The 13,027-nt window shown below is 41.7% G+C and overlaps 1 protein-coding gene and 1 long non-coding RNA gene across 5 annotated transcripts in view; one reads left to right on the top strand and one right to left on the bottom strand.

Moving 5' to 3' along the window:
* Positions 1-13,027, bottom strand: part of CAP2 (cyclase associated actin cytoskeleton regulatory protein 2) — a 134,889-nt gene that overhangs the window by 68,113 nt on the left and 53,749 nt on the right. For all 3 annotated transcript variants that reach the window (XM_027602919.2, XM_027602920.2, XM_027602918.2), the window contains exon 4: positions 11,514-11,591. In XM_027602919.2, coding sequence (XP_027458720.1) covers positions 11,514-11,591 — 78 coding nt within the window. The remainder of the gene's footprint in view (positions 1-11,513; positions 11,592-13,027) is intronic.
* On the top strand, positions 1,868-12,172 carry LOC113927213. Of its 2 annotated transcripts, none has more exons than XR_003521540.1 (3): positions 1,868-1,994; positions 10,147-10,319; positions 11,484-12,172. It is a non-coding gene; the product is annotated as an uncharacterized LOC113927213 (long non-coding RNA). The 2 variants fall into 2 exon arrangements; XR_003521539.1 differs by lacking the exon at positions 1,868-1,994 and adding an exon at positions 8,119-8,874.

Genomic DNA, 13,027 nt, shown 5'->3' with positions numbered 1-13,027 from the left:
ATTCTTTTTTTTAAAGATTTTATTTATTTGAGAGAGCGAGCATGAGCATGAGTGGGGGGAAGGGCAAAGGCAGAGGGAGAAGCAGATCCCCCGCTGAGCAGGGACTCCCCCCGCCCCGACTTGGGGCTCGATCCCAGGACCCTGAGATCATGACCTGAGCCGAAGGCAGACGCTTAACAGACTGAGCCACCCAGGCGGCCGCAGAAGAAGTACATTCTCTAGGTGTTTGCCACTGGAAATCCAAGTATTAAGCTGCAGTGGGGGAAACAATGTGGGAAAGATAAGGAAAAAAGCCTGTGTGTGTTTTCTTCTCTCCAAGTCTGGGAAATGTATCTCCTTCAAAATAAACTGCCGTTCATAAGATGCTCTCTTGCTCAAGTTAGGAGAGGGGCTAGAGGATGTAAATTGGTGAATTTTTAGCCTATATTATTCCAGCGGGGTTGGCTTGCTCATGTTCAAACTTTATGTTTTACTACCTCGGGAAGGCACCGGGCATTTCAACTAGGGTGGGCGGTAACCTGTCTTCTAAGGACAACTCCATCAACTTTATTCTGGATTATTGGTAGTGTTAGTACTTAGGGAAGTGCATGCATTTTCAATTAAGTGCTAACTGTAGAAATTAAAAGTACTGCGCAGTAAGCTTAAATCTAGCTCTCTCGCTCATCGGTGCACATAAACACTAATATCAAATGATGGTTTTGTCATGTGATCCGTCCCCCAGCACATACAAATATAGAACATGACCATAAAAAGTAACGGCCCATGCCCTCTGCTAAGTAATTTATGACGGCGCATCCAGACTGGAATGTCAGCTGCAGTTACCTTCTCCCTGTCTGCTCTGTCCACACAGACAACCGGGGACATGTTGACAGAAGCAGGGGTCCTGCAAAGAGGGCCCCAGCTGAGGCTCCTGAACCCGTGAGCAATGGCAAATCTATAGGCCGAGACATGCGTGTCTTTTTAGAAGATCTGTTGAATGACTCAACCACTTCTTTTTTAAATTAATTTCTGATTCAAGTCCTTTAAGAAAAGCCTGCGACCTTTCTGATTTTTTTTTCCCCCAGCAGATTTATGGTGTCTAGCAACCAAATATTTAGCTTTACGATGGAGAATGGTAAATAGTCAGGAACTATTTTATTAAAGATGCAAAGTGATCCCAACACTTGACGGAACGGAGAATGAAACATTTCCCTGGCCATATACAGAGTTCTGGCCTTGATGGAGAATTTGCCTTCAAGGCAGTCTGGAATGGAACAAACTTCATATGAAATAGTTGATAAAACAAAGGACGTTATCCTTCTTTATTAACCTTTACCCCTCAGATAATCCCCCAAATCCCCTGTGTGTGATAACCACCTCACTTCCTTTGGGCAGCCATTCATTATCTAATTCATGTCTTACACAAAGAGAGATGAGCTAATGTGCCTTATCAGATTAAAAAAAAAAGTCACCATGAGTGATGTCCAACAGAACAGGATCTTAGCAAATCCTTTCTGCCTCCAAAGTCCTGCGTTTCTAAATACCTTTAAAGCTACTAACCCATGGTCACAGCTCACAGGCCCATTCACAGCTTTATGTTGCTAAAACAAACAGTCTGGGCAGAAGAATGACAGAATTACTCTCCTTTCTGATTAACCTCCTCTCTGCATCCTGATAAACTAATGATTAGCTTTCCTGTTGGCATTCAGCACTGACTGGGTAGCTTCAGGCTGTCAAGTCAAGCAGACCCTGATGATATCACACAAACCTCTTCTCCTTCCCTCTCTGGTGCTTTATTTTTCGTGAACCAGCATCTATATCCAGCCTTCACATGCGCTAGCTGGGCAGCCGGGGCGGGGGGGGGGGGGGGCGGTGTAATTACCAGGGTAATTTTCTTGCCATGGAAAGGCTCATACGGAAAGCAAAGGCTTCTTTTTGCCCCCACTTCTCCACCTACAACATGAAATACAACTCAGAAAGCTGCTGGTTACAAGAAAGCAATGCCAAGGGGACGAGTAAGTAATCGAGTTTTACCTGATCTTCATAGACTGTACTTGAGCACAGGTTTTAGTTGGACTTTAGTCTATACTCTTCTCCAGAAATTAAAACCATATATTGCCTTTGGTTGCCTTTGAGTTGGTAGTGAAGAGACAACCGGTCCATTTAGCAACATCAGTAAGAGCAGAAACATATGCATATTTATGAAGTGTGAATATAGAGTTAATTTGGAAAAAGCTGTACAGTGAGCCTCTGGTTAGATTCTAAAGTTCTCCTCTGCTCAGGTGATGGGGAGATACCACTACTGAGTATGATACAAAGGATAGAAACTTTTTATCTTTTATTTCTCTTCTGGGTTTTTTTTTTTTTTTTCTATTTTCAAGGTAAATGTAGAATTGCATATTTAAAAGTCCATTTGAAATACTTGTTTGGCACATACTAACAGCGGTTACTCAGCAGAATATTTTCTTGATATCTTGATTTCTCAATGTCCTCAGGGGGAAAAAAACTTTATAGCAATATTTTAAAGCAAGCATTCATTTTATATTAGGACCAGAATTACTTTATTGCATTATGTTATCTGTCATATGCTCCCTAACAATAGAACTTAGCAGCACTAATCATGGCCAAATCTCTCAAGAAAATCCAGCAACTTCGATTGAGCAACATGGTGACATTTTCTGGGCATGGACTTAGAGAACACTTGAGAGCTTGGCTTTGCTCACTCGTTTGCTTTTCTTTTACAATTTCCAGACCTGCCACCAGAACCACCTAATTCACCCAAGGCATGCTCTGAGATCAAAGTCACATAACTGTTTTGCTTGGCATTTTAAGATATTGGACCATGATTTGACACCTTGTAGTTAGGGTAAAACACTACAGAGGCAAAAGGGATGAAATCATTCTAATTAAAAAAAAAACCTTAAGATATTTGTACACATGTATCTATCTATATCTGTATCTCTCTCTATATATCCAGATACAGTAAAAACAAATTCAGCTGTTGGATTTGAAGGTTTTCTTGTCCTTCTCTGGATGGTTACTGGGGGATTAATTTGGAAAAATCCAAATGGCTATTTAGAAAGACAATATTTTTCCACTGAGCTAGACCTCATGTTAGCCAAACCAAGTTACCCATGCTGGCAGACTGGCTAGATGCCCACCAAACCTGTGAATTCTTCCTTCCTGGCATACAGGCTGATGACATTTCCCAGCATCCCTTGCAGCTAGGAATGGCCACGGAACTGAATGAAGGTGGAGGTGACATATGCCACTTCCAGGCCTGGCCCATCAAACTTTCCTGGGAATGATCCAGCCTTCTCATTCCCAATTCAATGGCTGAGGACCTATAGGAGGTGGGACCACAAGATAAAAGAAACCTGGATCCCTGAATGACCGTGTAGAAGACTGTCAGCCAAAACCACCAGAGCAGACCTTACGTGAGCAAGAAAAAAATGTCCACTATGGTATGCCTCTGAAATCTGGGGACTATTTCCTAAAGCAGTTGGATTCCCTTGACTAACACCGAATTCTTCTACTCAGTCACCTGACACTCCCATGCTTTTTCTCATTTAATCCTCACAATACCTCTCTGAAAGAGGAATGATTATCCCCATTTTATTTTTTATTTTTTTAAGTAGGCTCCACACCCAACATGGGTCTCGAACTCACGACCCCAAGACCAAGAGTTGCATGTTCTACCGAACAGCCAGCCAGATGCCCCTCCCATTTTAGAGAGAAGGAAACATGGGCTGAGTTTAACTGTGTCTTCCCTCAAGTAGGCAACTTAACATGTTGGTTTGGTTAGAATGGCTGGGTATAAATGTAATGTGGGCTTTACCAGATTAGTTTGCTGGTGGTACTCAGGAAAAGAGAGTAGATTCTCCAATTTAAGGAGATGCTGATGAATTTATTTTTCTTACATTTGGATTTGCATTGCTAATGAATAGATCCAAGTCCAAAGTTTCTACTCCTGATGACCCTCACAAATTAATATGTTTTATAAAAGTCTCAAATATATTTATGCTCACTAGCAATCTGGATCTGTCATGCACCAATTATCTAAAGTCCTACGGTTATTGCACTAAGCTTTCTTGCTTAGTTTAAGATGAAGAGGATATTAATAAATTAGAATACTGCTCCATGCATTAGAAAATCCGTTAAGGGAGGGGCACCTGGGTGGCTCAGTCGGTTAAGTGCCTTCGGCTCAGGTCATGATCTCAGGGTCCTGGGATCAAGCCCCGAGTCAGGCTCCCTGCTCAGCAAAGAGTCTGTTTCTCCCTCTACCACTGCCCCTCCCCCTGCTCATGCTCACTCACTCTGTCTCTCTCTCTCTCTCTCAAATAAATAAATAAAATCTTAAAAAAAAAAAAGAAAATCCATTAAATGAGTGCTTTGAGCAGAGCACTGGGTGGGGGCATGCATATTCACTCATAGAGGGAGGTATGGCCAAAGGAGTCTCTTATCTCCCTTCCCTTCTAATTTTCAGACTGTATAAACAATGAAAGGACAAACAATCTGTTCTAGATTCCTGCTCTATACACAAGAAGGTACTATTTCCTTTCCAAGTCCAAATAGAGATAGAAAAGAAGAGCAATGAGAAGAAACTCTCTCTTGCACTTCTGGAAGCATAAAAAACCCAGACTTCCTAGTCTTTTCAAAAGAATAAAATCCACAGTGGCAGTCAATGACCATAAATCATCTTCTCTGACATTGGAAACAGGGTTAATTATTTTTCTCCATGTACTGATGCACATTAATTCCATTTGAACACACACACACACACGGGCGCACACACACACATACACACACACACCATTTCATTGTCAGGTCTTGGTAGCATGAGAAATGTTGGAGAAAATAAGTATATGTGGGAAGGAACAAGAATGCCTACTGTAGTTACCCACAGCAGCTGCAGTTCACCATACTGCTGCTTCCCATCTGCTCCTGCAAGTTAACCAGGGCTAGAGGTGGTGGGCCTGGGAGGGAAACCTCCTGGGAACTCTGTGGTGATAGCCTTCCTTGGGGGTGATTGATGCCCATACATGGCTTCAGAGGCACTGGTCTACTGGAGATTACATTTTTCAGCTCAAGGCAGAGTTTTGGGGTCACCCCGGCTGGAGATGATTAAAGATCATGTTTCACATCTCTCCCAGGTGATGTGCGATGTTTCAATGCCAAAAAAACACGTCTCCTAATTCAAGTGAACATCTTCTAAGGTTTTATTTTGACATGCATCTCCTATAAATGACTGTGCAGAGTGGCTCTTCTTGCATGTGGTGGCTGTGAAAAGGACTTTGCATGGTAAGGGAACAGGCGCACATCTAGGTCTGGTGGCCAGGTCATTAATGTGTCACTGAACTTCATTTTTCACGCTTGTGAGTTAGAAATAACATATTTTCCCTATAACCACCTGTTGTAAAAATAAATGAGTAGTTGAGGGTGCCAGGTTCCCTTGAACAATTCTGCACGTACAGAATGGGGGCCTGGCTATTTTCCACGTGAGACTCCTTCCCTCAATTGGGAAAAGGCAGGCTTGATAAACTGTCACTAAAATTCCTAGACAACAATACTCTAAGGACTAGGCCAGTCTTCTGTCCAAAGATTATTTTTATAAATTACAACAAGAGGAGGGAAGAAAAGCATGAGCTGTTCTGCCCATGTTTTATTACTTGTTCTGTATCATGAATGTTGGAATATATCAACGAGAGGAAGGCTTTCAAAGTGCAAAATGTGATGACTCATTACATTAGTCCATCATGAAATCGGTCTTATGGATCAAGAAAATGGACTAGAAGAAAAATATCAGAATGCAGTGCATCTGGTAAAACAACTGTTGTTTTGTGAAACTGGTGGTGAAATAAAATATACTTTTTCTATGGATCATGGTTGAAAATTTTGAAAGCCCTTATGTTAGAGAATATAAGAAACATGTCTCTCAGTCCAAAGTAAGAGAGGAAATTTGAAAATGGATGTCATCATTATCAATCAGGGCTGCAGACACACCTCTTATTCTGCTTTTCCCAAGAGAGATGGAGGGGTGAGGGTAGAGGGGTAGGAGTACAGACAGGGAAGAGAAAGCAAATGGCAGGGAGGCTTCATGCTTTGGTCTGTGGCTCATGGCCTTATTAAAAAACCCAATTAATTAAAGTCTGGCAAGGAGAAGGGAATGAAGGCAATCTGTATTAGTTTTCTATTGCTGCATAACAAATTACCACAAACTCAGTGGCTTAAAACAACATCCGTTTATCACCTTACAGTGTTTATCGGTCAGAAATCTGGGCAAGGCCAAGCCAAGCTCTCTGCTCAGAGTCTCGGGGCTGAATTGAGGTGTCAGCAGTGTCCCATCTGGAGCTTGGGCTCCGGGCTCATGTGATGGTTGTTGGGATTTAGTTCCTTGTGGTTGTAGGACTGAGGTCCCTGTCTTATTGTTGGCTGTCGGCAGGGGTCCCTGTCAGTGTCTAGAGGTTCTGACAACTTAGTAGCTCAGGTCTTCGGAGCCAGCAAGAGAATCTCTCTCCAGCCACCACGAGTCTTACATGACAGAACAATCACAGGAGTGATACCCCATCACCCTGCTCATAACCTAATCAAAGGAATGCACACATCCACATCTTCACAGGTGCCACCTATACTCAAGGGGAGGGGATTATACTGGGTGTGTCCACTAGGCGGTGGGAATCTTAGAGTCATCTTGGAATTTTGCATATGGCAGTTATAATCCACCTAAAGCAACAACCATCAAGCATCTTGAACAGCCTAAAAGATATGTGCAAGTGCCTTTTCTAAACTGGTGTGTCAGCCTTCTGCAGGACATAAATACATGTCCCTCTTCAAAAAGCCTCCCTGGTCAATTAAGTTTGGGAAAATGTGGGTTTCATAACATTCAACCTATTTCTTTACTGAATAGAGTATGGGATTTCCCCAAACATATTTAGCCCAGAAATTTTTTTTTTGAGTTTGTGCTAACGAAACTCACATTATTAATATTAATATTCCTGTAATACGAATATTATATCAGAAACAGTTGAATGATTGCTCTTGTATTGTCATTTTATTTCCTCTGTGATGACTTTCCCCATCACCTTTGTCTATGAGATCTCTTCTTCTCTGGATTTTGGTAACACTAATGGTTTACCTTACTTGATTGGCAGTTTGCTGATAATGACTTATAATAAAATACTTTTACTTTCTGACAGTCACCCCCTACTAAATGCAGTCTCTTTGAAGGCTGGTACTCCGGCTTCAAGCCATCGTGTAGAGCACTGGAGACAGCTGTGCAGTATGAAGCATGGTGGCTGAGATTTCTGGGGACAGGGGTTATATGGGGGGGCAACTCGTCAGCTTAAGGACTAATGAGCAAACCAGTTACCCTCTCTCTGTACCTCTCCTGGCTCACCTTTAAATCAAAAGTATTACAAGAGATGATTTCTAAGATCTCTTCCCACCCAATAATCAAGCTCTGCCCCATCTCATGGGTGTCTTTATGGTGCCTGGCCCATGGTATGCACGTGGTAAATATTTGTTGACTGAACACTTTCAAGCTTGCATTGTTGTGGGTTCCTGTATTTTATCAATGCTGTTCTCTGTTGTAGGAGGTGGCTAGCTTCCAGCTGCGCAGGGTGCTCACCTCTAATTTGGGCATCTACCTCATACAACCCCCAGGCTACAACTGACCAGTAATGTTGCTCTCACCTTGCCTTTTGCTTCTGCAGTGTAAGTGCGGCCTCTTCACATGGGATAGAAGGCACCCCTCTGGGAGGTCCACCTGCCCTAAAAGATCTTCCTTCCCAATGCCTGAAACTCCTATTAAAGATTCATTCTCTACCTTTTTCTCCCGGAGCCCTATTACTAACTCCAAGGAAATAAATACAGGAGTCCTGATTTAGTAACTCACCCAGGAGAAAGTAAGCCACCTTGTAGTAGCCATGCAGTGGTGGCAGAACGTAAACCACTGCTGTTGTGAGTCACTAGGATTTTGGAGATGTCCGTTAACTACAGCATAACCCTGCTTGCTTTGAAACAGAAATGTCAGGAGGAAAGAACAGGAGTTTGATATTTGACTACTACAGGATTTTGTGCTTGCGAGGATGTTAGGTGGTGTTGTCTAAATCCTTGCTACTCACAGTTTGGCAACAGATGACCAGCATCACCATTACCCAGGAGCTGGCTAGAGATACAGACTCTTAGATCCTACCCCAGATCTACTGAACCAGACTCTGCCCTTTCACAAGATCTCCAGGTGATTCCAAGGAAGATTAAAGTTTGAGAATCAGTGACCTAGAGACAACTGGAAATGAGAACCTGAAGCATCTAAAATAAATTTGAGCTAGAGGTGTAACTGAGTGCAATCCACATTCCACAGGTTTCTCAAGTGTGGTCCCTGGACCAGGAGCATCACCGTCACATGGGAACTTTTTAAGAAATGCAGATGCTTGAGACTCAGTCAAGAGCTACTGAATCAGAAACTATCAAAGGGGCCCCGAAATCTGTGTTTTAACAACCCTGGATATGATTCTCATACACATCAAAGTTTGGGAGCTACTGCCACAAACCAGTGAATTGCAATTATAGGAGTTATTATTCTCCTGAAAGAAGGAAGAGAGGAAGATGTGGATGCTTATAATATCGTTCCTATGAGAAATACCACCTGTTTCATGGCGATTTCCTTTACGCTGCATTTTCTAGAATGCACATGGGGAAAATCATGGCTTGGCTGAGGACTATTTTCACCACTGTGCTGATGACCTCGCCAATCTGCTTTTCTATCTAGTGAAAGTACTAGGACGGTGCTGTGGGTAAAGATGCAGGGGACAGAAAGGGAGGCAGACATCCAAAAATGGCTTTGCATTGTGCCAACCTGAGCCTGCTGGGGTTTACTGCGCTTGGAGCACTGTGGTGAGTGCTATAGAAAACACTTCCTGGGTACGAGTCCCCCTTTTATCAAGAATGCAGGAGGGTAAGAAGGGGGAACTGCAGCGGCTACACCCAAGAATCTGCACAGTTACATGCTAAGCCACACGTGTCCCAAACTGCAGCTCATTTTGGGATGCCATGGTTCCACTCTATTCATTTGTGTGCTCACTTGTCCTAATTCACCCAATATTTAATGAGTGACTTTTATGTGCAAGGCCCGCAAGGCCAATGGAGAGGTCTCTTGTGTTTAAAAAAGGGACTGAGAGGGGCACCAGCCAGGAAGGTCATGGTTCTTCCCTCCATCTAAGACTCCCAGGGAGGCACTGAAGTCGCTTCTCCCACTTTAATCACAGAAAAGCTGGGCTAAGGCTGTATCTAGAATGCATCGCACTGTGATTTTCCAGTTTCACTTGTCTCTTTTGCCAAGCAGGGGGTGAGGGGGCTGCGTGGGAAAGCAGGGATTGAGAAGGCCAAGGAGGAAAATGCATCCAGAGCAGAACACACAATCTCTCCGCCCTTACCAAGCTGCCTGCCTGGGCTGGGTGCTGACTCCCCATTTCACACGAGGGAAGTGGTAATCCGTGGCAGCTCTGGCTGCACGTTTGAATTACCTGATAAACCCACAAAACTCTCAAGGCCAAGACCACTCCTCTGACCAATTAAACCAGACCCTCCCGAAGTGAGATCCATGAGCTGGTACTTAAAAAAAAAAAATGTTCTGGGTGATTCCACTGCACAACACCTGTTCTAGGGTCTCAGGTCTTGCCCCTTTATGGAGCTGAGCTTCCTCCCCTGAAAGTCAAAGTCTTAGCTTCTCAGGATTTTCCACAAAACTTTATCAATTTCAGGAGTTTGTTTTAGAATTTAAAGGGAGCTATTAAATTTAAGCTATTATATTATAATGAATACCCAATTATCTTTTTTAATTAATTTTTTTTCCAAAGAAGATGTACGAATTTATCACCTATCACCAGCATAGCATGACACTTCCCACATTCTTAACATATGACATTGTCAGACTTTTCTGCGTTTGCAATCCCACTAAGAATGCTGTGGCACTTCACTGGGGCTTATATTAATTTTCTATTACTGTGCAAGAAATTACCACAAATGTAGTGGCTTCATAACAACACAAGTATATTATTTTCTGGTTCTGAAAGACAGAAGTCCAAAATGGGTCTCAAATCAAGGGGTCAGCAAGGCTGCATTCCTCTGAGGGGTTCTCAGGTGAATTTGTTTCTTTGCATTTTCTAGCTTCTACAGGCGGCCTCATTTCTCGCCTTGTGGTCCCTTCCTCCACCTCCAAAGCCAGCAGCATGACGTCAGATTTCCCTCTGACTCTTCTGCTTGTTCTCTTCCACGTATAAGGATCCTTACAATTACCTAAGGCCCACTCCAATAATCCAGGATAATCTCCCCGTCTCAAGGTCAGCTGATGAGCAAACGTAATCGCTCTTTTGCATTGTAAATCAACATAATTGCAATTTCTGGGGACTCCAATTATCTCTTAGATAGTTTGTCACCAAACTTCAGATGCAGAATACTTAGTCAAAAGAACAATTCTCCTTTTTTTCTTATTTAACAATGTATGCTGGTCGTAGATCTACTTTTTATGAATAATTTCGTTCACTACACAATCAGCATGGTCAAAATATTGTTATTATGGAGCCTTGGTAGAGAGTTTGATGTTGTTATTTACATGATACAATGTCTGTAGTTTGGGCCGGGTGGGAAGTTTATAATGGCCTGGGGAATGGTAAGGACCCCTGCCAACCACCACTTTGCTCTTAACATCCATTATTATGTTTATGTTAAAGTTTACTCTGGGCCTTATGTGGAAATGTGATGGTAGGTTAAACGTTGTTAGAAAACTGCACTGACTCTCTCTAAATGATCCACATACACAATACATTTAAGAAACACTGACTTAGCTTATCCATGCTAACTACAAAATAGGAGCTAATCAAATTCATACATGCAATTTATAGATGATGATAGATGTGAATAAGTTTTGATAACAAAATAGCATAAAATGTGAACTAAAAGTTAATAGTAAATGCTTCTTTGGTTATCAAATGGTTGCGAGACTAGTAAAAAGCACAGGCTACATTCTCTTTTATGGCTAATATTCCATGGTGTGTACACTAGATAGATACATGTGTGTATTGTCTATCCATCCATCCATCCATCCATCCATCCAGTTATCTCTCTGATCACATCTTCTTTATCATGGTGACAGAGGGTAACTACACTTAATTGTGGTGAGCACTGCGTAATGTATAGAATTGTCGATTCACTATGTCACACGCCTGAAACTAATATAACATTGTATATGTCAACTATACTTCAATAAAAGAAAAAGAATAGGCTGCAGATGACATAAATAAATTGACCTTTTAAACAGGTGATGTCCACTGTTACAGTATGAATTTGACCATTATAAAATGATGAAGCAAAAGAAATGTTCCATACCATGTCCTGGATAAGAGATAGACGTACGTGCTATATATCTCATTTCGGGGATGACTCTCAGAGTGAATGGTTCTGCTGCTTCCTTGTTGTCTGTCTTACAAGTATTGCCCATTGTCTAGGCAGCCCCGCCTCTCAAAATACACTCTCACCTCTTGGGGTTGTTGGTACTGAGAAGCCATCAGAAGGAAAGTCCGCTGAGCCTGGAAAGCGCTATGCACCATCTCCGCCTGGGAACCAAGAGGAAGAGGGAAGTTCAGATGTTTGAGCTTCAGAACAAAGGGTGACCATATGATCCAGCAATTCCATCCCTAGATATGAACCCCAAATTGAAAACATATGTCCACACAAAGCCTTGCTAATCGATGTTCGCAGCAGCATTATTCATGATAGTCAAGATGTAGAGACAACCAGAATGTTCATTAAGGGATGAATGGATAAACAAAATGTGACATATCAATACAATGGGATATTAGTCGGCATTAAAAAGAGACGAAGTGCTGATATATGCCAGAATGTGGGTGACCCTTGGAAACATGCTGAGTGAAGGAAGCCGGTCAAAAAAGACCACATGTGTATGATTCCATTGATATGAAATGTCCAGAATAAGCAAATCTACAGAGACAGAAAGGACACTCGTGGTTGCCTGGGGCTGGTGGGAGAGAGGAATGGAGTATGAGGTTTCTTTTGGGGGTGATGCTGGAATCAGATAATGCTGGTGCTTTCACAACTTGGGGAATCTACTAAAAACCACCGAATTGCTCATGTTAAAAGAGTGAATGTTATTCTGTGGGAATGACATCTCAATAAAGCTGTTAAAAAATGTCTGAGCCCCAAATGCAATTGTTTTCAAAGGGTATTTCTCCTGTCCTTGTTCGCAGCGTGCCCAAACCTCTTCTATGCCTTCTAGTGGAAAGAACGTTGTCCTTTAAGTTGTCCCCATAAACATATGCTCCCTGTGAGCCAGTGGCTTCTACAACTATTCATTAAGACAGATCTAGAGATTTCAGCGCTGAACTCCCCCACCCCCAGAAAGGAGTCATGCAGGAGGGAATGTTTCAAATACATGGAATCATATTTTATCTCCTTACCCTCTACTTACTCTTCACTATTAATTCTTTACTTTTTCAAATTTAAAAAATTACAGAAGAGTACCAGGAAGAAAATAATTCCAAATTTTTGGAATTACCATGCACAAATGACCATTTTGGCACACTTTTTCTAGTTCTTAAGAAAGTTCATTCACACAGCTGTTTTCATAAGACAAAGCATAATGATTTAGAATAATTTTTAAATGCAGAAAGTTACAAATATTAAGGTTTAAAAAAATGCCTCACAATCTAGAAATAATCTTTGTTAACAATAGATGAACATCACTGCACCACCTTTTAAGATATATATGCACAGAGACTTCTAAAAGATTGGACCATACCCGAGGTACTATTTTTTAAAATAAAAAGTATTCATTTTAATTATGGTTGAATAGTAAAGATGAAAGAGAAGGAATAGGTAAACTTAAAAGTTTCTGCACTATAATAATTATTATGTTCTAAATGATCATTCCAAGGTAAACATATGTATATGTATATAAAATATTAAGAGATTGGAATAATTATGTATTTGCATTTTAAATTACATTGTCTCATTTTAGACAAATTTACTGGCA

The sequence above is a fragment of the Zalophus californianus genome, chromosome 7, assembly GCF_009762305.2.
Source record: "Zalophus californianus isolate mZalCal1 chromosome 7, mZalCal1.pri.v2, whole genome shotgun sequence".
In the NCBI taxonomy this organism is placed as follows: domain Eukaryota; kingdom Metazoa; phylum Chordata; class Mammalia; order Carnivora; family Otariidae; genus Zalophus; species Zalophus californianus.
Note: the sequence above shows the minus strand (reverse complement) of the source record. Positions and strands in the feature narration are given on the sequence as shown.